The sequence below is a fragment of the Callionymus lyra genome, chromosome 2 (genome assembly GCF_982586985.1).
Source record: "Callionymus lyra chromosome 2, fCalLyr1.hap1.1, whole genome shotgun sequence".
Lineage (NCBI taxonomy): Eukaryota > Metazoa > Chordata > Actinopteri > Syngnathiformes > Callionymidae > Callionymus > Callionymus lyra.
In genome coordinates this window covers 10,955,624-10,983,562 of record NC_141819.1, presented here as the reverse complement: position 1 = coordinate 10,983,562, position 27,939 = coordinate 10,955,624, and the positions used below count along the sequence as shown (strand labels likewise).

Here is a 27,939-nt window from a genome sequence, read left to right as displayed (position 1 = left end):
CTGTTCGTCTCACTCTCTCTAAGCGACAACATGGAGTTTTAATTTGTCTTTGAAAATTCATAAAACGATCTCCAAGTGCGCTTCAACTCTTCCTTTTGTGTTTCTCACTCCCTCTCAGTGAACTCATTGCTGCAGCTGGTTAATTTATATGATTGAAGAACCCCAAAAATGTATATTATTTTCATGTGTTCAATAGACGACGAAGATAATGTTTCCACGAAGAACTGTCCGTTGTAACATCAAGGATAAAAAATGTATTATTTTTTCTCGGCACTTCAGTTTTCAGGTCAGTCAGCAGTCCTGATAATGCTGCTGACACTGCCCCGAGTCTGACATCAGACCGTCCCGACAGAGCTCTATTCCTGACTTTCTCCTGATGTTGCCAAAGTGAGTTTGCGTCGCAGCTCATGTTCCACCGCCTGTGTCGCCCACTCGGCCGCGCTCGCTCGCTCGCCGTTGCCACGTGACACTCTGCCTCGTGCGAAATGGAACGATGGCACTTTTCACTCACACTTTATCATGAACCGATGACAGTCTTCTACAGGTGGAGAAGCCTGTCGAAAGATTAAGCCCGTCTGATGTGAAGGATGGTAATTATCTTCAGTGGAAAACACTTCAGAGACAACAGACGTGCATCGTAATGAGTCATTATGTCAATCAAGTGTTTGTACCAGGAGAGCAGGTGCTTCTAATGCGCAGTGACCTTAGAGATCAACTGGTGTGAAAGTCTAACTCTCCTGACTCACTCACAATATGAAAATCATTTTTTCCATGATGCAGTAAATCCCTCCTCATGACCATGTTTTCAACTTTTTACTTTATAAAGTTCTCCCACTGTCTGAAATCTGGGCGAACAAGAGGTTACGAGAGTCCATTATGACGTAATAATGGCTTCACTCTTCCTCCAGCCAGCTGTGATCAGGCCCCACTTTGTTTATACAACGAGTCCCTTGAAAGATTTATGACGAGGATTGATGACGCACAGTGACAAACCTCCATGCTTGACCAACCACAGCCAAGTGGGTGAGGTTATAGTTAACGTGATTTAATCTCCAGAAAACGTTTTTTCAGTGGGCGGGGCTTAAATCATTTTCTATACAATAGAGTCCAACATCTATTTAAGACACACTTACATCAACACATTAGTAGCACTTTAAAATAATTGTTATTTTTGAAATGTTGTCAAGAGTACCACATGGATACCAACACTTTTTGTGGTGCAATTGTGTCACTTGCTGTGTGAGAATACAATTTACTAATTATTTTCATCTTCCTCTCACATTAAAACAACACTCATTTTATATTTTGAATCAAACCAATTCCACTATATTTTTTGAAAAATCGATTATTTGTATAAAACAATACATTAAAAATATATAATATATAAACTAGCATTAGCTAATGTGCATCATTATGCATCATTCTTGGTAAATAGAATGTGTGAGTTATTTTGTAAATTAAATTTCACGTCTTATAATTGTAAAGTTATGACAAATTCAATTCAAATTCAAGAAACATCTTAAGATGTTTTTATTTGTTCAGGCTTTTCCTTGATTTTCTGGAACTCCTGTTGTGTTATCAGTTTTATCTTGACCTTTAAAGTATATACTTTATTGAATATTGTTTTAATTGTTTAAGCGCTTTGTGACCCTGGTCTGGAAAAGCGCTCTATAAATACAAATTACTTAATTACTTACTTACAAAAGATGACCAAAACCAAATGAATTGGATCAACTAAGTCTGTGCTTTAACCTTCACTTCTAAAAGATAATCATCTAAAACGAATGCTATCGATTACAAATAAATGGAAAAAATGGAAAAAAAATGTATTCAAATATTGTCTCTTTACGAAGCAAAGGTTTATCTGTTTATAATGAACTCCTGTCTGTGGTTTTCCTCCATCCTCGACTCGTCCAGTGGTCAATATTTAATAGGCAGCCCTGAACAGATCATGTGTAAAATGCTGAACATGGGAGACGGCGTCCCTTATAGACCTCCTCCTCCTCCTCCTCCTCCTCCTCCTCCTCTCCTCGTATATACGCCGTGAAGGCTCTCCAGGCCGTAACTGTATGTGTCGAAAGAGCGATAAAAACGGTTTTATAGGCGTGTTCCGTGTTAAAGAATGCTTTTAAAATCTGCTGTTAATCGTTAAAGGCCGGTCAGAAGGTAGAGAAGATTCCCTGGTAAACCCACACTTCTATAAAAAACCCGACGATGTCGTGTGATATTCACTTATTTCCCACAGATCTCATCCACCGTTCTTATTCTTCAGCCGATCGCTCAGGTGCCGGTTATGGATGTGTAATACTAGATTATACCCGGATTAGTTGATACAATCCTATTTGGTTTGGTTTGATTAGCCACACGTTCTACGGAGCAGATGAATGGAGGTGAAGACGCTCTCTCTCTCTCTCTTTCTCGATCTCTCTCTTCTTCAGCCTCCATCACACCCCGTACTGAGAAGGCGCTCGGTTACCATGGTTACACTCCAGTACTTCTGTACGTCTGTGTAGGTGGGTGCAGGGGTGGGGGGTGCCTGCAATATGTGGAGTGTGTAGCTGGTGTGTTGGTCGGGCGGCTGAGATGATGCACCGAGTCGAGCGGAGGTATTTCAGGTTTGAGAGACGCACCTCGCTGTGAAGAGAGGAAGAAGGAAGTCCCTCTGCCAAGATGAAGAGAATCCTTTTTTGTTATCATCAAACGGGATTCTGCTGTCGTCCTTCCCTTCCTCTGCACTTGATCTCGCGGCGCTGAGCTGGAAGCAGGAGGGTGGAAGGGAAGCCCGTCCAAGTACTTTCTGTTCCCATCAGCCTCAGCGGAGACACGAGCCTGCATGATACGTTCGAGGCCGACGGCACAAGAGTAGAGGACGTTATAAGTTCAGTATGTAGGGTCCAAGGCGTGTTCTTTAAATACAGTAATGCACCACCATTTTATACGTCTCACAGGTTTTTCTAACATTTTTATTTAAGTAATTAAGTAAGTCATTTTTGTTTATATAGCGCTTTTCCAGACCAGGGTCACAAAGCGCTTAAACAATCAGAACAATACTCAATATGTCTTAATTGACATTTTCTTAATTATATTGTGATATTGTGTAACCTTCCTCTCCTTTATTTGTTGCATTTTATTTAACATTATTTATTATTTTAGAATCAAGCACTAAATTAAAAAATCTTAAGGGAAAGAATGGGTTATTGTTGATTATTTAGAATGAAAATCAGATTTTGCTTGAAAAGATAATGAATCGATTAGTTAAGAAATAATAATGAAAGAAAGATATTACACACACAATTGTAACAGACTTAAACCGGTACAGATATTTTAAATACTATGAATATTTGCTGAATAGAATCTCCTTATTTCCACTCACAATTATTAAATAATTTTTTTTTATGAATTCTGTCAACATCTTCTTTCTGAGGGTCTCCAAACCCAAAACGAGAAGATTTCCCATTTAATGTGGCCCCTAAGATGGTTGGCTAAAAATCAAATTAGTTACAGAGACTTACAGAGATGCAACAAAATAAGAAACATGGAAAATCGATATTAACAAAGACACAGATATTTACAATAATAGAAAAAAAAGAGATGTTGGAAAAATGAAATTTAAAGGGAACGTTTTGTAAAGAATAACAAACACAGTCATACACATTTGGTACCTTTGCAAACAAATAACTAACTTTGGCCCCTTGTGTAATGAAGTTTGACACCCATTTCCTAGACCTGTGATGTGCAGTAACATTTGCATAAGGGCCACAATTTATACAGTGGCTGTTGTGGGCGGCCGTCGATCGACAATAAAGGAGTCGGAAGTATTACTAAATAATTAATTAATAAAAACAAGCTTAATGTGCTTACATTTTATTGTACTAATGTTGAACTGTTTTATTTATCTTTCAATCTGATTTAAAAGATTTTTTTTTTCCCAAATAATTTTAATATACACTTAAATATTTTTGAAAAAATTCACAAAAATGCAAAAAACTAAGGACAAAAGTCCTACAAAAAATCTCTACAGACACATTTAGAGACTAGTTATGAAGAATAGAAACAAAATGGAATCGTTTGCTTCTACATGATCTTTGACCTCATGAGGGACACATAGTATTTCTTATTGTATTGTTAGTTCCTTTAAAGAGATGAATGATTATTGTTATTAATGCTTATACCATTCAAAGATCATTTATTTTAAAATATCTATTTTCTATGAATTTATAATGTTTGTTGGAAAATACTCCAAAAAGGTTGATTCAAAGAAAGAGAAATGAGTAGATTTAGTCCTACATGTTTAAAGTATAACAAGTGGAATTTGGGATTAAACTAGTATCAATCATTGAATAAGTAATTACTAAAAGTCTAGGTTCACTGTCAGAAATCAATCTGCATGTTTGAATCAGTTTTACTTGGAAATTAATATTGATCTTCTTAACAGCAGAGTATGTAAAAAAAAAAGCCAATTAGTTCCTGCTTTCTGTAAATAAATCTGAGATGATTCAACTCCAGAAAACCAAAAATCCCTTTGGCAGCATTTGGAAAACAAACAGCCCAGGGTGTGGTTTGATGCCAGAAAGATCCCTGGTGAGGACGAGACAAAGAATAGATGGAATGCATCATCTCTTTGTTTCTCTCGACAGATCCAGAGCCTGATAGGTAGGACTGCTGGCAAGAGTTTGAACCTGAAGCACTGAGTATCTAGAGACGAACACAAGTCTGTGTTTCTTAACCTGGAGGCAACGATGATCTTTCTTATCAGCTAAGATATTTCAGTCTGGACCCAAGTGGCTTTCCTGAAATACAGCAGGATAGATCATCCAGTCTTGAAGTTGACTTTAGTCTTAGCTTGTGTAGCTAATCTTTACCTTTCTTTTTAATTATTTAACAACGTATTGGCCAACAAATGAACATGAATCAATGGCTGTGAAAGGTAATTATTGGATTATAAACCATGAATGATGGTTTCTACATTGGAAAGTATGTTTTTTTTTGTATTCATTTTTATTTATTAAACACATTATTGAATATACGGTTTAAAAATGTAGATTTGTCTTACAGGAAAGGTAATTTCTGTTAAACCTTTTCATCCATAATCACCTGGCTTTACTAATATGGGATAATGCAAATGTTGGTAAGTGAATTATAACACGTAATCCTTGTGTGCTTTTGTGGTTTAATTCGGAGAAGCAAGTGTTTTTATTTATAGTTTAGAGTCAAAATAATTAGAATTTAATGTAAGAATGAAACTGAAGCAGGGATGTATGGTTTAGAGATGGTATTCCTGACTCAAAGACGAGGGTTGACAACTCATGGAAGAGAGGGTTAAGGAGGCCAGATGGGTAGATTTGTGGATAAGAGAGACGGTGTTGGATGAAAAATATTCCTATGGAGGTGCCAGGAAAAGACAACCAATGAGGATCAGAGATGTAATAACGAGGGAGGATTATCAAGATAGGTGTATTTTCTTTGGCAACCTATGTTGGTAAAGACAAAGATAAATTCACTGTATGTCTGGAAAATAATGCAGGATAGGCAGGTTTTAAATTTGAATTACCGGTAGCCATCTATTTATTCCTGTCCACTTTGTAAAGCTGTTCCAAAATCACAAAGCCTTTGCCAAATCTGATGTTTTAAAATCTAGGCTTGTGTCCAGGTCAACATGGGCGAGCAGCAGGTTTGTTCCTAACTGTTCAATTTGGTCCTTTGAAGGTGGTTTTTCACGGGGAAAAAATGAAGTTTCATGTAAAGAACTTTAAAGATAATGCATTGGCAAGCTTACTGATAGACATAAGTACTACTTACTGCCAAACAGACTGACTCATAAAATGTTTTTTAGTCGATAACGGCTCCATTCTTCCTTCTCCAAACCTGAGGTTTAGATACAAATAATAGTAATGTACTGGAAAATAACTCGCATTTTCCAGGGCGTTGAAAGAGGATAAGGTAGCTATTAGAAACTAGAAAACAGCCAAAGTGTCCCATTAAAGAGTCAAAAACGTTGTTTTTCTTCCTCAGTTGTTTTAAAAAAGTCCATTATTTTTATGATTTCATGTTCGATGTCCTGGTTCCAGGCAACAATTTTCAGGCGAATCTCTCTCTGGCCTTTAGCCCTTTACACAGAAACAAGCTCCAACTCTGTAGTTGGACAGTGTTTCACCTTCATGACTGTTTTTTTTTTTTTATCCCTGTTGTCGAACTCAGTTCCTAGTTGAGTAATTCACTTCCTACTACTTACCTCCGCAAGAATGTACCTGGACTTTGCCAACTGTAATTTAAAAAGCAGCAGACTGTCTAGGTTTATGTCGCCATCAGTCCATGTTTTATAAATCATGGTCACGAGAGACAGCGGTGTTTTCCTGAGTGCAAATCCACGTGTTGGATGATGACAAATCCAGTTATTTGCTACGATTAAGAAAGAAAACCTAAAATAAAATCCATTTTTCCATCAATGTATTATGGATATCTCACAATAACACAATAGTGTTAAAGTGAGGATTCTTAAAACACCAAGTGTGGGCGTGATAGTATCAATAATGATAAGAAATAAGAGCTAAATGACCGTTCTAAGCGGTTAGAAACTATTCTGCCTGATCATTTTTATAGTTTCACTACGGCCTCATTAGAGGACCACATTGATACGGTCAAAGGGCCACATGTGGTCCACGGGGAACCCTTTGTTCATGTCTGCTCTTCACATTTGTACTTTTTTTTTTTTCTCCCTTCTTCAGGTTGAGTAACTTGCTCGAAATGGGCCCTTAAAAGACGACTAAAAATGAAACGAGTCAAGTCTTTGTAAAGGTGGAACTCAGAAACCGAGGCAAAGACGGCAGAGATGTCGCCCCGATCCCCCCGAGGCGCTGATCGTTATCGATATGTAACGAAGATCATTACCCATGAGCATAAAAAATTGAAGGATAATTTGAAGCAGTAAATTACCGTCCCACCCCTAGAGCCATCCAGACTCCTAAGAATAGAATATCTCATAAGAAGAAGTGCGGCTCATCCGTGGCCCGGATTCGTGTGCACCGCTGGGCTCAGTGGCATTTAGAGCGACACAGTTGCGTAGCAATGGAAAGGTTAGATAACGTCATTAGATGTCATGGAAGGATGGTTTTAATAAATGACGGATCGAGATGTTCAACCTGGATAGACGGCTGGATGTTTCTGTCATTTGTTTCTTCCTTGTCTGTCAAATGAATACCATTTCCTACATAAAATAACGTCAATAATGAAGAAATAAGTGCTAAATGACACTCTTACTAATCTGTTAGAAACTATTCTGCTTTATCATTTTTATAGTTTCACTACGGCCTCATTAGAGGACCACATTGATACGGTCAAAGGGCCACATGTGGTCCACGGGGAACCCTTTGTTCATGTCTGCTCTTCACATTTGTACTTTTTTTTTTTTCTCCCTTCATCAGGTTGAGTAACTTGTGAATTTATCGTGGACATCTGTCCTCTATCTGCCCAGTTTGTCGAGCTCTTCTGGTGACTACAAAAGTGATGATGTGTCTGGATTACCAGCAGCTCACCTGTTGTCCTTTGACTAGAGTTATCTTCTCTTGGTTGTTGAGGGAAGTCATTGTCAAGACACACAGCCACGGTCTTCAACTTGACGGCTTTAATTCAAGTATGTGCTTTCCTTTGTTGGGTCGCTCGCCGAGATCGATGGCTCTACAATAGGGATGGGCGGAAAAAAAGAGAAAAATGGCAACATGTTGCCATTCTGTGATAACTTTAAATCAAATGAAAAGATTATTCCAGTTTGTCGCTACATTCGGTCTTGAGAGTAACGCTTCTTAAAAGGTAAACCTCTTAGTGGTACTGTTTTGATAAACTATCTGTTAACTAGCATTAAAGTCTAGTCCGAACGATAAACTCTGATGAAAAACTCTAGCCAACATTGACGCACCACTGAAACAATCCGATGCCACAATAATTGTTTTTAGAAAGTATTTGTAAATGAATCAGTTAGCTTTGGTTGTGGGCCAAACAAAATGTAAATTTCACCTACAACTGTCTTTAAAGGGTTAGTATTCAAACTTCACTCATTTTCTACTCACCCTCATGTCGACTCAGGGTTGGGATTATCTTCAGAGTAATCTGTTCTTTTTTAGAGTTATAGACAAAAATGTTTGTTCATTTTAATGTAGCGACTGGAGCTCTATTTTTGTCTTCACCTTCGTCCAAAAAGACACACAAAAAACATCCATATATCTCTTTAGGTTAGGTTAGGTTAGGTAGAACTTTATTGATCCGGAAGGAAGACCTCCTGAGGGAAATTGTTTTTTTTCCAATAGCCACAGCAATACAGCAGTTATTCATAAAAATAAGAACAAGAACAAAGAGAAATAAAGAGAACGAACAAGATGATACAATCTAAGTCTAAAGATAAAGAAGTATGAGTCTAAATGCTGTTTTTGTCTAATGAGTCTTTGTTATTTTTAATATTAATTCTTATCCTAGTTGAACATGGGTATCTTTATAGATGACAACATCACTCTTATTTAACTTTGAGCGAGATCTCTGCCGAGTAAACTTGGGTTTTAGCTATAAATCATGTTATTTAATTAATTGTACATCCCATCTCATCAATCGGGTTGATATCTAGAAAAAAAACATATTGACAATGTTTGATTTTCAAAACATGTCTCAGCAACTTTCACTCGTCTTAAGCGTTGCCTTACCCCGTTATAAGTTAAGTTTGAAAAACAATTTCCCGAAGGAGACCTCCTGAGGGATCAATAAAGTTTTACCTTACCTTACCTTACCTTATAGTCCAACATTTCCGTCGTATTCCACTGTTTCTTTCAATGGAAGTCATTCTAATCTGACACTTTTCTTGTAGCTCCTCTAGAAGCGTCTTCACATAATAGCTTGCCGTCGTTGGAAACGATTAAACGCTGCAGATTTGTAGCGCAGTAAATAAGATTAGTTTCCTCGCTGACGTTTATCTCGTCAGGACCACAGCAGATCCAAATCAATATCCTGAAACGGCTCGGCAAAGAGCCACCGAGGAGTGTTTTGGTGGTTTCCCGGAGACTGGTGTGTGTAACACGAGGACCCGTCGGTGATTGTAGTGTTCGTAATGGTGTGTTTGTGTGTCCCTGAGATAATCGCTCAGTGTTTGGACAGACCAGCAATTAAAGGGAAGAGGAAACATCTCAGCAGGGGTGTTATTAACTGGAGTAGCTAAGTTGACTGATCTATGGTGGTTCTGGTTTGTACTCGTGTTTCTTGTTCTCTGCACTGTGGAGACGGTTGATGATCAGAAACATGTCTTCTTTTGTATCGACTACCAGTCTGACTGGAAACACTTATTGTGATTGACTTAATTGGATTTGTGCAACATAACACAATGGTATATCAATTCAAAGACTCCGTGGAATGTTCTCGGCATTGAGACAAGTTTCCAAGACAATATAGATTTAATGAGTTAGCAATGTTGTTGCTTTAGCTTCAGTAATTAAATTAAATATATGTATAATAAAACTACGACATCTATGACATTTGTATTCAATGTTATTTACTTATTTCTAAATAACAATAACCACAATGTTTTAAAAACTACAATACAACTTTAAATGGAAACTATTTCTGGACATATGGGTGACATAAAAGTATTTTGTACAGGCAATTTCTAAGGGGCCACATGGTTTCATATGCTAACAAATGCTACAATTAAGAATGTAAAATGAAAGTAAAACCATTTGTCCTGGAAACAAAGAACCTTTAACATGTTGTCGTTATAGTGGAATGACACGATGTATGTACAAAAATATATAAAACAATAAACATTTTTAAGCTGTCACTCACATTACAATAACCTTTTTTATAGTTTTTTATAGAGGGCCACACAAGTTTGGTCAAAGGTTCCGCATAAACCAAGGTCTGAACGGCACCAAAGGTTTAATGTCGGCACTATTTTCACTTACTGGCCTTTAGAATAAAAAGGGATATAGAAATAAATAAAAATTACAATGGCACGACCTTCAAAATCTAATGTTAAGTTTGTTAATATACATCTTACAAGAACGCTGACATGTCTAGAGTCACATGCTAATATACAATTGGAGATAATTCTTAATTTCTTTAAACATAAAAAACCCTTTCAGAAAGTTATAATCGACACAAAATAAATAAAATAATGTATTTTATCTTTCTCCGGCTTGGTTTCAAATGTTCTCCCGAAGTTCAAATCACTCTCTTCTCCTATTTTAAGATCCTCTTTCTGAGCGAATGTATGAATAAGTGCAGGTAGTTTCCACAGGAGAGATTTCCAAGCACAGAGTCGATCGGTGGTTTTGTAATGACGAGCAGTGACTCCTCATTACTCTTTTTGTCACTGACGGATCGATCGAACACGATATCCAAGAGAACTGACGACATGGAAAGTTGATAATTATTCATTAATTTTCTTTATATATAATCACATGTTTGAAGGCACTTCAAAGTTTTCATTGAAGTCTCCAGGCTATTGGTCTGCAGCCCATAATCGCTTGTTAATCCTTCGCTTCCTTTGAACCGCAATGAACGACTAATTCCATGTAAAAAATGTGTCGCAGTCGGTGCGGCTGCTGGAGAAGTTTCAATTATAAAATGATTTTTAGGGGGAAAGTTTTTGCATTATTCAAGTCATTTCTGAACTATTTCCTGAAGCAAAATCTCGTGGCCCGGTTAACTTGTCCTCGCTCGCCCGGTTCAGCTGCGACAATGTATTCAACTCTTTACATGAAGCATCAGTTTTAAGCCTCTCCGTCCTTCTCACTTCCTCACCCTCTCTCCCGGCACAGAGCGCACACTTGGCGTTGATCGACGCTCTGATGATGGCCTTCACCATGGAGGCGGTGAGTGCGGAGAAGGTGATGGACAGCGTTCGCCAGCTCTCCACCGACCCAGAAGAAGAGACTCCTTACGACACGGAGGACGCGGTGAACACGTGGATTAACAAGGTTTGTCCTGTTTTGAGCAAAATAACTACTCGAGTCAAACTCAAGCAGGTTTGAAATAACTACTACTAATACTCGAGTCAAACTCAAGCAGGTTTGAAATAACTACTACTAATACTCGAGTCCAAGTCAAGCAGATTTGAAATAACTTCTTCTAATACTCGAGTCCAAGTCAAGCAGATTTGAAATAACTTCTACTAATACTTGAGTCCAAGTCAAGCAGATTTGAAATAACTATTACTAATACTGGAGTCCAACTCAAGCAGATTTGAAATAACTACTACTAATACTCGAGTCCAAGTCAAGCAGATTTGAAATAACTACTACTAATACTCGAGTCCAAGTCAAGCAGATTTGAAATAACTACTACTAATACTCGAGTCCAAGTCAAGCAGATTTGAAATAACTATTACTAATACTGGAGTCCAACTCAAGCAGATTTGAAATAACTACTACTAATACTCGAGTCCAAGTCAAGCAGATTTGAAATAACTTCTACTAATACTCGAGTCAAACTCAAGCAGATTTGAAATAACTTCTACTAATACTCGAGTCCAAGTCAAGCAGATTTGAAATAACTTCTACTAATACTCAAGTCCAAGTCAAGCAGATTTGAAATACCTACTACTAATACTCGAGTCAAACTCAAGCAGGTTTGAAATAACTACTACTAATACTCGAGTCCAAGTCAAGCAGATTTGAAATAACTTCTACTAATACTCGAGTCAAACTCAAGCAGGTTTGAAATAACTACTACTAATACTCGAGTCCAAGTCAAGCAGATTTGAAATAACTTCTACTAATACTTGAGTCCAACTCAAGCAGATTTGAAATAACTACTACTAATACTCGAGTCCAAGTCAAGCAGATTTGAAATAACTACTACTAATACTCGAGTCCAACTCAAGCAGATTTGAAATAACTACTACTAATACTCGAGTCCAACTCAAGCAGATTTGAAATAACTACTACTAATACTCGAGTCCAAGTCAAGCAGATTTGAAATAACTACTACTAATACTCGAGTCCAAGTCAAGCAGATTTGAAATAACTACTACTAATACTCGAGTCCAAGTCAAGCAGATTTGAAATAACTACTACTAATACTCGAGTCCAAGTCAAGCAGGTTTGAAATAACTACTACTAATACTCGGGTCCAAGTCAAGCAGATTTGAAATAACTACTACTAATACTCGAGTCCAAGTCAAGCAGATTTGAAATAACTATTACTAATACTCGAGTCAAACTCAAGCAGGTTTGAAATAACTACTACTAATACTCGAGTCAAACTCAAGAAGATTTGAAATAACTTCTACTAATACTCGAGTCCAAGTCAAGCAGATTTGAAATAACTACTACTAATACTCAAGTCCAAGTCAAGCAGATTTGAAATAACTACTACTAATACTCGAGTCCAAGTCAAGCAGATTTGAAATAACTACTACTAATACTCGGGTCCAAGTCAAGCAGATTTGAAATAACTACTACTAATACTCGAGTCCAAGTCAAGCAGATTTGAAATAACTACTACTAATACTCGAGTCCAAGTCAAGCAGATTTGAAATAACTACTACTAATACTCGAGTCCAAGTCAAGCAGATTTGAAATAACTACTACTAATACTCGAGTCCAAGTCAAGCAGGTTTGAAATAACTACTACTAATACTCGGGTCCAAGTCAAGCAGATTTGAAATAACTACTACTAATACTCGAGTCCAAGTCAAGCAGATTTGAAATAACTATTACTAATACTCGAGTCAAACTCAAGCAGGTTTGAAATAACTATTACTAATACTCGAGTCAAACTCAAGCAGGTTTAAAATAACTAGTACTAATACTCGAGTCCAAGTCAAGCAGATTTGCAATAACTACTACTAATACTCGAGTCCAAGTCAAGCAGATTTGAAATAACTTCTACTAATACTCGAGTCCAACTCAAGCAGATTTGAAATAACTACTACTATTACTCGAGTCCAAGTCAAGCAGATTTGAAATAACTACTACTAATACTCGAGTCCAAGTCAAGCAGGTTTGAAATAACTACTACTAATACTCGGGTCCAAGTCAAGCAGATTTGAAATAACTACTACTAATACTCGAGTCCAAGTCAAGCAGATTTGAAATAACTACTACTAATACTCGAGTCCAAGTCAAGCAGATTTGAAATAACTACTACTAATACTCGAGTCCAAGTCAAGCAGATTTGAAATAACTACTACTAATACTCGAGTCCAAGTCAAGCAGGTTTGAAATAACTACTACTAATACTCGGGTCCAAGTCAAGCAGATTTGAAATAACTACTACTAATACTCGAGTCCAAGTCAAGCAGATTTGAAATAACTATTACTAATACTCGAGTCAAACTCAAGCAGGTTTGAAATAACTACTACTAATACTCGAGTCAAACTCAAGAAGATTTGAAATAACTTCTACTAATACTCGAGTCCAAGTCAAGCAGATTTGAAATAACTACTACTAATACTCAAGTCCAAGTCAAGCAGATTTGAAATAACTACTACTAATACTCGAGTCCAAGTCAAGCAGATTTGAAATAACTACTACTAATACTCGGGTCCAAGTCAAGCAGATTTGAAATAACTACTACTAATACTCGAGTCCAAGTCAAGCAGATTTGAAATAACTACTACTAATACTCGAGTCCAAGTCAAGCAGATTTGAAATAACTACTACTAATACTCGAGTCCAAGTCAAGCAGATTTGAAATAACTACTACTAATACTCGAGTCCAAGTCAAGCAGGTTTGAAATAACTACTACTAATACTCGGGTCCAAGTCAAGCAGATTTGAAATAACTACTACTAATACTCGAGTCCAAGTCAAGCAGATTTGAAATAACTATTACTAATACTCGAGTCAAACTCAAGCAGGTTTGAAATAACTATTACTAATACTCGAGTCAAACTCAAGCAGGTTTAAAATAACTAGTACTAATACTCGAGTCCAAGTCAAGCAGATTTGCAATAACTACTACTAATACTCGAGTCCAAGTCAAGCAGATTTGAAATAACTTCTACTAATACTCGAGTCCAAGTCAAGCAGATTTGAAATAACTACTACTATTACTCGAGTCCAAGTCAAGCAGATTTGAAATAACTACTACTAATACTCGAGTCCAAGTCAAGCAGGTTCGAAATAACTATTACTAATACTCGAGTCCAAGTCAAGCAGGTTTGAAATAACTACTACTAATACTCGAGTCCAAGTCAAGCAGATTTGAAATAACTATTACTAATACTCGAGTCAAACTCAAGCAGGTTTGTAATAACTATTACTAATACTCGAGTCAAACTCAAGCAGGTTTGAAATAACTATTACTAATACTCGAGTCAAACTCAAGCAGGTTTGAAATAACTATTACTAATACTCGAGTCCAAGTCAAGCAGATTTGAAATAACTACTACTAATACTCGAGTCAAACTCAAGCAGGTTTGAAATAACTACTACTAATACTCGAGTCCAAGTCAAGCAGATTTGAAATAACTACTACTAATACTCGAGTCAAACTCAAGCAGGTTTGAAATAACTACTACTAATACTCGAGTCAAACTCAAGCAGGTTTGAAATAACTACTACTAATACTCGAGTCAAACTCAAGCAGGTTTGAAATAACTACTACTAATACTCGAGTCCAACTCAAGCAGATTTGAAATAACTTCTACTAATACTCGAGTCCAACTCAAGCAGATTTGAAATAACTACTACTAATACTCGAGTCCAACTCAAGCAGATTTGAAATAACTACTACTAATACTCGAGTCCAAGTCAAGCAGATTTGAAATAACTTCTACTAATACTCGAGTCCAACTCAAGCAGATTTGAAATAACTAGTACTAATACTCGAGTCAAACTCAAGCAGGTTTGAAATAACTACTACTAATACTCGAGTCAAACTCAAGCAGGTTTGAAATAACTACTACTAATACTCGAGTCCAAGTCAAGCAGATTTGAAATAACTTCTACTAATACTCGAGTCCAACTCAAGCAGATTTGAAATAACTTCTACTAATACTCGAGTCCAACTCAAGCAGGTTTGAAATAACTACTACTAATACTCGAGTCAAACTCAAGCAGGTTTGAAATACCTACTACTAATACTCGAGTCCAAGTCAAGCAGGTTTGAAATAACTATTACTAATACTCGAGTCAAACTCAAGCAGGTTTGAAATAACTACTACTAATACTCGAGTCCAAGTCAAGCAGGTTTGAAATAACTATTACTAATACTCGAGTCAAACTCAAGCAGGTTTGAAATAACTATTACTAATACTCGAGTCCAAGTCAAGCAGATTTGAAATAACTACTACTAATACTCGAGTCAAACTCAAGCAGGTTTGAAATAACTACTACTAATACTCGAGTCCAAGTCAAGCAGATTTGAAATAACTACTACTAATACTCGAGTCAAACTCAAGCAGATTTGAAATAACTACTACTAATACTCGAGTCAAACTCAAGCAGGTTTGAAATAACTACTACTAATACTCGAGTCAAACTCAAGCAGGTTTGAAATAACTACTACTAATACTCGAGTCCAACTCAAGCAGATTTGAAATAACTTCTACTAATACTCGAGTCCAACTCAAGCAGATTTGAAATAACTTCTACTAATACTCGAGTCAAACTCAAGCAGGTTTGAAATAACTTCTACTAATACTCGAGTCAAACTCAAGCAGGTTTGAAATAACTACTACTAATACTCGAGTCCAAGTCAAGCAGATTTGAAATAACTTCTACTAATACTCGAGTCCAACTCAAGCAGATTTGAAATAACTTCTACTAATACTCGAATCAAACTCAAGCAGGTTTGAAATAACTACTACTAATACTCGAGTCAAACTCAAGCATGTTTGAAATAACTACTACTAATACTCGAGTCAAACTCAAGCAGGTTTGAAATAACTACTACTAATACTCGAGTCCAAGTCAAGCAGATTTGAAATAACTACTACTAATACTCGAGTCAAACTCAAGCAGATTTTACTTTGAGTCTTAAAGAGATATCGATCGGGTCGCTATTCTTTTACGGCTTCGAACATGTGATGTCGTGAGATAAAACCTCTTCCTGATGAGGAGAGAGAAACCCAGTCTGTTGACATTCTTCTGAGAGACACATTCTGCCGTCGCCACACACACACACACACACACACACACACACACACACACACACACACACATTTACAGGCAGTGTAGCTGCAGACCCCGCTGGTCAGACATATGGCGCTCTGCTTGAGTACAGTTGAATTTGAAAGGTCCTGAAAATCAACATAATCTCCTCTGATGCTGCTCCTCCAGTCCTCAAGACACTTAGAGAAGCTTTTTTTGACAAAATGTTAACGTCAAGCGCTAAAGAACTGTTTACCGGTCATCCTGAAAAATTACTTTGATTACCGGACTTTACAGCTCAGCGCTCATGAAATGGGGATCCCAGATATCCACTATTTTTCATGCTAAGGCCATATTTTCTAAACTCTTATTTTACTTTACGGTAAATTCCGAAGACGCTATTCAGAAGGAGGAAATTAACTTCTGGCTTTCAAAATAAGAGCAGCGCGACACTGCCTTGTAATTCTTGTTTTACAATTTCTTACCTGACTGGTATCTGTGATTACATTTAAAAAGAAAAAATGTGATCTACGTATAAAGATAAGCACCTGTTCAAAAGTTGTAGGTGTCTATGTTGTAACGTGAAAAAAAAATTCTTCAAATTTTATTTTTTCGTCAACGGTGCTTGTAACACCGCAGTAAAACTGCCAGATAAAATGACAAGCCTTTTTTTGAATTTAGTTATTTCTTTACGCTGCCGTCTCAACCATAGATTAACCATAGATTAGTTGATGCCTGGTTTTCATGCATGCTCTCTATTTACTTCTTCAGATCATCGACTTTAACCAAAAAGCTGCATCATAATAGTGTTTTCCATCATGAATAAAATCATCCAAATATACTTTTTTTTATTTAACAGCATTTTTCATCCACTTTTTGATTTCTCGAAACTATCGTCTTCCTCTGCACATTATCTCTTTCTCACACTTGGACTTCCCACTTAAAGTGTCACTAATCCATAGAATAGTCACGTCCGTAAAGGTTCAAACAAAGTGAAAATATTGAAATTATTTATAGGATTTCAGTTTTTCAGGTAAAACATTTAGCGAATGAAAAAAATAGCGATTGTTAATGAAACTTTCTAACAAATGACATTTTTCATTCACGCCTTTTCTGTAGCAGTAAACTAAAATAAAATGAGTACAATTTAAAAATAATATTAAGTCATGAAATTAGGTCATATTTTTTGGGGGCAGTTTCTAGATTAAATTGGAACTTTTATTTTCATTTCCAGGTGAACGAGTGTTTGAAGGAAATCATAGTTCAGGACCAGAGGAAGAAGGAAGAACAGAATGCCGATCCTGCCGGGAGTCCAAGGGTGAGTAAAAAAAACAGATTTTGTTTAAAATTAAAAATTAAAAATAAAATTATAGGCTCTCATTTCTAAAGATTATCTCCGCATACTATGTATATCCAGCAACAACCAAGTTATTTGATTTGCTGACAAACATCTAGGATCTAAAAAGTTCTGATTTCAAACTTATCCACCACAAGACTCTACAAGCTCCACCCGCCTAAATCGCGCCAGCAGACCCGGGGCGCTCCGGTCTAATTGGGTCTTCAACCGTTCACTGAGGTCACTGTGTTCGGGTCTCGCCCGCGGTCCAGATGTGTTATGTAACGCAACATTGTCGCCGCGGCAGAATCGACAACGAATATATGCTCACGTGACATGTTGGGGTCACAGACGTATGAGAAACATGATGTAATATGTTTGGTGTTCTACAGTGTAGTTTCACCTTTGACCTTTAGAAGATTGTGAATACTTGGGGCTATAATACAGCAAAGCAATCAACTCCATTATTACAGTTTATCGTGATTTAATGACGCGTACGATTCTTTTCGCTTTCAATCTCCTTTTATTCCAATGGCAAGAAAGAAGAAGCTTTAATTGTGTCAATTATTCTAACAATACCTCAAAATTAACACATCATCATAATCATCAGCTGGAGGGTGAAGCTGAAAGTCTGTCACGCAGCACTTTCTCCCTTTAGGTCTCGAACCACTTATTGACTTCCTGTCACCGCTGAGGATTTCTTTCATACGTTCTCTGAATACCGAGAACTAGAGCTATTATTTTATGACATGAGGGGATGAAGTGTGCAGAGGGAGGTGATAGGGTTGCACTTCAAGTGTATTCATTCATTTGTAATTCGGTCTGAAAATCAATTTCTTTTTGGTTAGAAAAGACATTAGAATTTACATTTTTTTTAAGGATTTCATGGGCTGTTTTTCATTTAGTATCAAGTGGTTTGTGCTGTGAGTGTGTGAGGGGCTTGACAGGTGAGGTCAGAGCATGTCTGTAGCTTTACAACAATCATTGATGAACATGGGAATATGAAATGAAAGTGATGTTTCAAGGTATTGGGTTAAATAAAAATGTAAATTTAAAATAGTGTCAAATTCAAAATCCGCACTGTCATCAGTGAGCAGAGAAGCAGAATGAGTGCACGAATGCTCCTACCCAGGTGCAACACTAATAGACTCAGGGACTCATTCATTCCTCGGGCTATTAAATTGTACAATTCTGAGTTCGGGGGCAGGAGTGGAGTGAAAGTATCTGGATGTTCTGTTCCATGTAAGTCTTTGTATCCTTTGTCTTTGTTGTTTTTCTTTGACCTATGTTCTTTATCTTTATCTTTAGACTTAGATTGTGTCATCTTGTTCTTCCTCTTATGTTCTTTTCTTAATTTATTTTTTATGTATTATTTTTTATTGTTTATGAAAAATTGCTGGCTATTGGAAAAAAACAATTTCCCGAAGGAGACCTCCTGAGGGATCAATAAAGTTTTACCTTACCTTACCTTAAATTCTAGGTTCTTACCATAAAAAATGCTGTTTTTTTTTTTGCTCTATTTTCTCTAAATTTTGAACTCAAAAACTAAATTATAACAGTTAGGTTGCGTAAGTGCAAGATAAATTACATTTCTATTTTAATGTAGTTTTTAAAGGGTTCATACACATCAAACATAGTTAGATTTATCTGATCTGACACCATATGTCTTCTGTAGAAAAAACTTCCACATCGACTTCAACAATTAAATAACTTCAGGGCTGGGTGTTGATCAAAATATTTTCCATACTGATACTGATAACCTTTTCATTTTAATACCAGTTCCTGAATGTAAAAAAGTTTGATACCCATTTCATGGAATAAATTCCAAATAAACGTATAGGAAATTACACATAGTACAAATCATGGGTTACATTTTTTTTTTAGCTTTTGTGAATTTCCATCCGACCTGTTTTCTTACAAAACAAATAAATAGTGAATTTCTAGTGCAAAAGAAAACTTGCTAAAACATGACAAATTAATCTGGTGTTAACTCTTTTTCTTCATTAAAAAAACATTATCAAGTGGGCACCGAAAAGGCAAAAAAATGTTTCGATTCTTGGTACCGAAGTATTTAAATCTGTGCCACAAAAGAACAAAGTTTGATAATAACGCTAGTAAGTAATTAAGTAAGTAAGTCGTTTGTATTTATAGAGTGCTTTTCCAGACCAGGGTCACAAAGCGCTTAAACAATCAAAACAATATTCAATAAATATATACTTTAAAGGTCAAGATAACACTGACAGCAACACAGGAGTTCCAGAAAATCAAGGAAAAGCCTGAACAAATAAAAACGTCTTAATGCTCAACTGTTGAAACATGCAAACGCGTGCCGGTTGTCGTATCCAGAACCATGTGAGCATGGTTTAGATTAAATAATTACTGGAAATGGTTTCACTTTTATCTTGTGTTCCGTTTCCATTAAAACGAAACTCTAATACTTGTTTCTCTGAAGCACAGATCTTTCTAAGATCCGGTGACACCTAAACGCACCAGGACACGTAACACTATGATCTATGATGAGAGGCGAGAGTCGTGCCGGTTCATGCGAGGGTGGATCCGGTGAGCATGTCTGGACCGGCTGAGAGATGACATGCGTCTCTGATGCCTCGCTTCAGTCTCGAGGTCCCGCCGGTCATCACCGGTTTTGATGCTGATGTGGGCGGTCAGGCTGCAGAGGCAGCAGTCCCTGCCCCGGTGTCACAACACACTTGGACGCCCAGATTTATTAAATATGAGGGACTTCCATGAACTTCAGGAAACGGATGATAAAAATTATTTGTTTAAAGGTTATTTTTTTAAAGCAGAATATATCTGTGTTTGTGGTAGATTTCATTATTGGCCTGTTTGTTGCATCATTCCAGACCACAGGGATGTTCACGAGGGTTTCTATGCATGTGTGTTTGGATGTTCGCTGAGTCTGTGATGCTCTCTCCTCCTCTTAGATGCTATTGTAATGATACAAGTTGCAAAATTTCTAAACCCTTTTTGCCAATCGTGTCGCCACAGACATAGTTTGACATGTGCTTTTTCAAAAATGTTGCTACTCAAGGTTTAGTCGATCTAGAAAGTCAAGCCTGAATCTTGTATCAGGATCAGAATCAGAAACATTTATTACAAGTTTAAGGAATATTTGTGGTGGCGGTAAAGAATAAAACAATGAAATAAGACGACACACAAAATAAGCAACAGAAATACAGATATAAAGCTCAGTACAGTTTCCCAAACATAGACCAGATTCACCTGCACACACTGGTCGAGACTTGCTGTCTCCTGAAAAAATGTGTGTGTTTGAAAAAAAAAAAGAATAATTCAAACGGTTTCTGAAAACTGAAAGTTAGAACTTTCCAATGAAATATTGTGCTTTTGCCTAACGATGGTAACACACCAGCCGCAGCGATGAGTTCACTGAGAGGGAGTTAGACGATGAGAGAGACGTTAAAACAAATATGTTTGGAAGTTTATTGATTTAGAAAGTGAGTCAGTAAGTGATTCTTCTAGTTTTGACAGTTTTCGGAAGATAAGTCTTGCTTAAAACCATGCATTAAACAACGTCCGTTACCGTTTTGGAACCGTTTCAAGTCCTACTAGAAACACCTGGATGTTGCACTCTTGAGTGCAACATCCAGGTGTTCTTCTTTGTTCTTCTTTGTTCTTCTTTGTTCTTCTTTGTCAATATGTTAAGTTTAAGGTTAGTTAAGTATAAACCTATTATCTCACGTTTCTTATTCGTTTAGAATTCTTACCATTTTATAAGGGTAACAAAAAAATCCACTATTCTTTACCACATTTCACTGTTGGATATGGAAAATGTTGTTTATTTAGTAAAAAGGGGATAAAATCCATCTTTAAAATAGCCACATAATCAAAATAAACCAGGCAGAAAGTAGATCATATCAGTAGTTAAAAGGGTCAAATATAGTGTAGATTGAAGAGAGAAATATTCATCTATTTTTTAAGTTGGGCTTTTTTTTCCAACTCTGTCCTACTTCCGTCACCGTGGGTTGAGTTCCTTGTCGCCTGTTAGCAAGATCTCACTTCTGTTCCCGCGTTAGTGATGACATTGTTATTATGTTAAAAATAATAAGATCAGCACACGTCGTCCTCACGAGACCCGGAGACACCTCAGCAGAACATCAGTCCACGAAACACCATCGTGTCTAAACACGCCGTGACGTTTAATCCGTCCTGGATTTGGATCAAACCACTTATAACCAACACAGGTCTTCACCTCGACTGACACCGGGAGTCGACATGTGATCCGTTAAAATGGACGACGGTTCTCTTGAGGTCAAATCTATTTCTTGGGTTTTGTACTCAAACTTAATCCACGCCTCAATCCACCCTTCACCCTCCACTGGCTGTAGCAGCGTGGGACACAAAAACAACCTTTTTTTTTTTTTTTTACTTGACTCCTGCAAGGACAAAGGACAAACCAGGCTGCAGTGATTTGTTTTTATTCACTCCTGTCAGCAGTGGTGGGAGGACGAGGGTCACAGGAGCATCAGTGCACACGAGAATAATCCCATCAAGTCCACACCGGCCGCAGCTAAACTTGATGAAGAAAAAAAGGTTTGACGGCAGAAGAAAAACGTCTGATTGACAGGAAATGGTTCGTGTAAATAAACAAATCCCGAGGGCGTTCGCTCGTCTCTGAGTGTAAAAGGGCTTTTCCTTCTCCCCCCCCGAGGGGATTGACTGGTGGTGTGATAAATCTGAGACTTGGTTTTAACCCCACTTAGCCTTGACGTCTGCGAGCTTAGCTTTAAATCCAGACTGTCTTTTTTTATTTTTTTATTTCCCTCCCTCACGAGGTTCATGGTGGTTTGAAACACAAGAAGTATGAATCATGGACCAACACTAAATGTCCGTTATAAAGGTTATTCTCGTCAGTTTTACTGCTAAAGAAAAATCTCTCAATTTAGGAAAAAATGGTGTCTCAACACAATCTGGAGTTTATTATCCATGCATTTGTTTCTTGTCGTTTACACCCTGGTCACGAAAGGCACTTTACAAATGACTATTACTTAGTTACTTACTATTGTAACGGTTTATTTTCATGTCTGAACAAGAAGGATCTGTCTCGCCTGCAGTTCATACAAAACTCTGCAGCGAGAATTCTGAGCGGCTCTAGTAGAAGAACTCACATTTCTCCGATCCTTAAAACTCTTCACTGGCTTAAAGTTTCTTTCAGGATCAACTTTAAAATTCTGGTTCTTACTTTCAGATCTGTTTATGGTCAGACCTTCCATCAGTGATCTGATCCAGCCTGGTCTAGAAAGGTGCTTTAGAAATAACTTACCTACCAACTTATATTTCTTTAATCCCAGACAACAATATCATCAACATAAAAACCAACCAAAATGTCAATATTCTATTCAGAGATCAACAAAACTGTTATTCTCCCTTTCAAGCATCTCTATATTTATGAATGACTGCAGTAGATGTTTGTGTATGAAATTACATGAAAATATGTTTAAATGTTTACAGGCCAAATTTCAAAATATTCCTAAAATATTACATTTTAAGTACTTATACTTAGAACTCATTCTATCATCAATGATAATACAATCTGATGATATGCGGGCTTGTTTCCAGCTTGAGGACACCAGCGACCTTTCTGTGTCTGTTTTTGTGTTTTCACTTTGGATTCCTCCCACAGACCAGACATTCAGAGGTTGATGGAGAATTGTGTGTGTGTGTGTGTGTGTGTGTGTGTGTGTGTGTGTGTGTGTGTGTGTGTGTGTGTGTGTGTGTGTGTGTGTGTGTGTGTGTGTGTGTGTGTGTGTGTGTGTGTGTGTGTGTGTGTGTGTGTGTGTGTGTGTGTGTGTGTGTGTGTGTGTGTGTGTGGATATTTGTGTGCTCGGCGACAAACTACGGAGCTGTTCAGGGTGTTCAAAGACCTCTCAAAAACATCGGTGTAGTAACTGTATCATAATACAGTACATTGTCTGCACTACAAAGCTGTTTCACGAGGCCTCATCAACACATAGTTTTTAAACCAATGGAATCGATGAAGAAATGAATGAATGTTTTTTACTATATTTTATATTAAAATATTCTTCATGACAACAGAAGATATTAATATCAGTTTACATTTCAGACTCTTAAGTTGTTAAATGGTTACAAAAATCGTTTGAAATCATTTCCAAAGTAAGATTGGATTGAATTAACTAATGTAGTAAATGCTGAGTTGTATGAATGATCTATGATAATAACACGGTTTGATATTGACTCTTTGAGTATAAACTTTAAAAATGATTTCCACCCTTTATATTCATGTCATTCCGTTGAAAAGGGAGCTAAATATTTCTAAGAGAAATAAATGAATGAACCAGGATAACAGTGAACAACTCAAGTTCATGTAAATGGAAATTAAATGAATAAATCATTCTCCAGCTTCTGCCGATCAAACATGCAGAGATCATGCCAGCTCAACAATTTACATTCCTACGTCTGTCAATCAAACTCTTTGTTTCAGAATTTCTGATTTGATTTCAATAAAGCAGCCTCTATTGGACCTGAATGAACTCTGACCACAGAGTTGTTTCACCTCCAGCGGCTCTAAATCCACAGCAAGAGAACCTGAGGAACATGATGAGTCTCGTGATTAGATCACGTGTTTTGATGTCGTCTTCACCGCCGGACTGTTGATCAGATCAACATTAGATCGAGAGTCTTAATGTTCATGTCAAGAACCTTTTTTTTAAAACCTGTAAATAACCCCCAGGTGTTCTTCCTCTGTGTCTCTCGACTAACATGTCTCTCCTTGTGTGGATTATCGCATTACCTGACTAATCTGACTAACGTGTCTTTCTTCGTTGTGTCTGCTTTTTCTGTTGCTGCTGCTGCTGCTGCTCTAGTCTCCAACCAAGTGGTACATGAAGCTTGTCCCTGTAAGTCACGCCTCATGCTCTCATGTCTGTGTCGGCCTGTGATGTTCGCGGCGCCTCCTGCACCATTTTGACGAATGAGTCACGACTGTCACTTGTGATTTATGATTGAAACTGTATTCATGCTTTTTGTTGTTTTTTTCATCAAAGATTATGTGTGTTTGTGAGACAAACCTGTCGTTCTACTGAACGTGTGTCGACTTGACATTCAAATTGAAATCAAACAGTTTTTTATACTATAACACAATGAAAAAACGATGGCCCTCCTCACACAAAAGTATTTGTTTTATTAATAATATTATTATAAGTCAGTTGTCATTAAAGATTTGTAGATTTTGTTTTGTAATTCCAATTTTCAAAGTATTTAAAACATAAAAAAAGTGGTTACATTTCGCCTCAAAATGACAGTCGCTAATTTTAAACTGTACTTTACTTTAAATTTTTTATTTAAAACTGAATTTTTAATAGTTTCCTTTAATCATTTTCATGTTATTAAATTGTTTTAAAATCAGAACAGATTAGATGCTAATTCTATATGTGGCTTCCTGGACATTTAGAAATGATCCATCTTCAAAAATGAATGAAACTTTTATATTCAAAGTGAAATTGTGAATAGGAAAATAACAGTTTTGTTCATTTTAAATACATTTTTAATGATAATTTCACTTGGGTTCATGAAATGGACATAAAAGGCAGCCGTTTGCTTAAATAAACCACAAACATTTCGTTTTTTTCCCAATTTAAAATAAAACTATCAGTTTATTATAAGAAGAAATTACGCTGTTTTAAAATGTGTATTGCTTTTGATAGTTCAAGCACTTTGTGACCCTGGTCTGGAAAGGCGCTTTAAAAATAACTATTACTTACTTTCTTACTTATAACTTAAAGACTACAATAATGTATAAGAAGACATGGTGATTCACACATTATCCAGGTGACAACAGTTAGTTAAAATTTGCAATAAATAACAAAAGAAAAATGATTTAGTGACAAATTCATTCATTTTATTAAGTCTCATATTTACCACTTCAATTGGAATTTTACTCTTAATTATATCCCTAATTATTGTCCTTTTAATAACATATTTAAATAAAGACTTGTTCTTCTTTTCCTTCGAAATATGTCGCTTTTAAAAATCGAAATCATATAAATACATCGAGACAGTCCCTTGTTTCAAACATTTCATCATATTGAATACATCTGCACGACTCGGAGGATCGTGACACACACACACACACACACACACACACACACACACACACACACACACACACACACGTCAGTTGACATAAAAAGGTATTTGACAGGAAATGAAGTAAAGTTCTTGAGTATTTGTCTGTAGATTCCACTTCTGTCTTCATTTTTTGACATCAAGTGAACTTCCTGAATGAGTATCACACCCTGGGATCAGTCCATCGCACACATCTAGGATGTCGGCTTCGAATCAACACCTTTCGTGAACTTGTTTTTCAGGCTCGGTACAGGAAGGATCAGAGCACGACCCAGTCGGTGCCGTGGATCCCTCCTGTAGACAACCTGCTGAAGGACACCACGGACGGGTCGGCTGTGGCTTCTCTGCTGCACTTCTACTGCCCTCAGCTGCTGGCGCTGGACGGTACGTCACGCAAGCATGTTGGAGAAAAATAATGAAGTTTAGATGTTTTTATTCGTTTATTAATCAGATTTGACCAAAATATATCAAAATAAGTATAATTTCTTAATTACAAAAATGTATATACATATTTATTTTCAGTAATTGTGATTTTTTTTTATTTTTAGTATTAATACTAGAAATAATGAAATATTATTGTGTCTAATTTAATGTATTTATTAATTAGGCTCAATGAAAAGGCTTAATAAAAGCTTTGGGTTGGAGTTTGGAAACATTCTACTTAAGTAACAGCTTCGTTTTCTCATGATGTTTTACTTAAATATCATCCAAGAATATTTTCTTCCAAGTGGACGCAACATACTGTAGATATCATACTTACAGTTTTATTTTTTTATTGTGTCAATTAAACCTTTTTTTTTCCTCTTTTTTTGGTGATTCATTTTATATTTATATATTTTTCATTTATGATCCTAGTAAATAGTTTTTTCCTGTTTTTTGGTGATTCATTTTATATTTATATACTTTCTTCATTTATGATCCTAGTAAATAGTTTTTTCCTCTTTTTTTTGGTGATTCATTTAATATTTATATATATATTTTTCATTTATGATCCTAGTAAATAGTTTTTTCCTGTTTTTTGGTGATTCATTTTATATTTATATACTTTCTTCATTTATGATCCTAGTAAATAGTTTTTTCCTCTTTTTTTTGGTGATTCATTTAATATTTATATATATATTTTTCATTTATGATCCTAGTAAATAGTTTTTTCCTCTTTTTTTGGTGATTCATTTTATATTTATATATATATTTTTCATTGATGATCCTAGTAAATAGTTTTTTCCTCTGTTTTTGGTGATTAATTTTATATGTATATATTTTTTTTCATTTATGATCCTAGTAAATAGTTTTTTCCTCTTTTTTTTGGTGATTCATTTTATATTTATATATATATTTTTCATTTATGATCCTAGTAAATAGTTTTTTCCTCTGTTTTTGGTGATTCATTTTATATTTATATATATTTTTTTCATTTATGATCCTAGTAAATAGCTTTTTCCTCTGTTTTTGGTGATTCATTTTATATTTATATATATTTTTTCATTTATGATCCTAGTAAATAGTTTTTTCCTGTTTTTTGTGATTCATTTTATATTTATATATGTTTTTTTCATTTATGATCCTAGTAAATAGTTTTTTCCTCTTTTTTTGGTGATTCATTTTATATTTATATATATATTTTTCATTTATGATCATAGTAAATCGTTTTTTCCTCTTTTTTTGGTGATTCATTTCATATTTATATATATATTTTTCATTTATGATCCTAGTAAATAGTTTTTTCCTCTTTTTTTTGGTGATTCGTTTTATATTTATATATTTTTTTCATTTATGATCCTAGTAAATAGTTTTTTCCTCTTTTTTTTGGTGATTCATTTTATATTTATATATGTTTTTTTAATTTATGATCATCATGATTCAAATATTTACGTCACATTTCTCTTAAAACAATCAAACACATCATCAATTCCTCTCTTATCTGAACACATCACGCAAACAAAGGACCAATCAGTGCGTTTGTTCAACAGTCTCCGCCCCTTCATCACCATCATTCATCTCTTGAACCACGTGTTATAAACCCATCATGGCTTCTCACCCAGAATCCTCGCCTCACGGCTCCTTGTTTCTCTGCAGATGTGTGTCTGAAGGAGAACATGAGTTTGGCCGAGCGGCTCTACAACCTACAGCTCATTCAGGACTTTTGCAAAGACAACCTCAACAACTGCTGCCACTTCAGTGTGGAGGACATGCTCTACGCATCGTCCACCATCAAGGTATGACCTTCGAACCCCACCTCAAAACATGTAAGTCACACTCAAGCAAGTGGTTCTTAGATATCACAGATATTTGGCGACCGTACGAGCCGCCATTTTGAATCATCAGTTTCGTCACCTCCCCCAAGAAGGTCATGTCATGTTTTAATTGACAACTTAGAATATGAATAAACTTTCTTCTTGTTGTGGAAT

At 36.2% G+C, this 27,939-nt stretch overlaps 1 protein-coding gene across 6 annotated transcripts in view; it reads left to right on the top strand.

Annotated features, from left to right (window-relative positions):
• The window catches only part of camsap2a (calmodulin regulated spectrin-associated protein family, member 2a), a 54,405-nt gene that overhangs the window by 9,762 nt on the left and 16,704 nt on the right, over nucleotides 1–27,939 (top strand). For 4 of the 6 annotated variants that reach the window (XM_087783504.1, XM_087783500.1, XM_087783503.1 and 1 more), the window contains exons 3-7: nucleotides 10,794–10,952; nucleotides 17,309–17,392; nucleotides 24,271–24,303; nucleotides 25,774–25,915; nucleotides 27,608–27,747. In XM_087783504.1, the coding sequence (XP_087639630.1) occupies nucleotides 10,794–10,952; nucleotides 17,309–17,392; nucleotides 24,271–24,303; nucleotides 25,774–25,915; nucleotides 27,608–27,747 (558 nt within the window). The remainder of the gene's footprint in view (nucleotides 1–10,793; nucleotides 10,953–17,308; nucleotides 17,393–24,270; nucleotides 24,304–25,773; nucleotides 25,916–27,607; nucleotides 27,748–27,939) is intronic. The other 2 variants (XM_087783502.1, XM_087783501.1) reach the window with 1 other exon arrangement.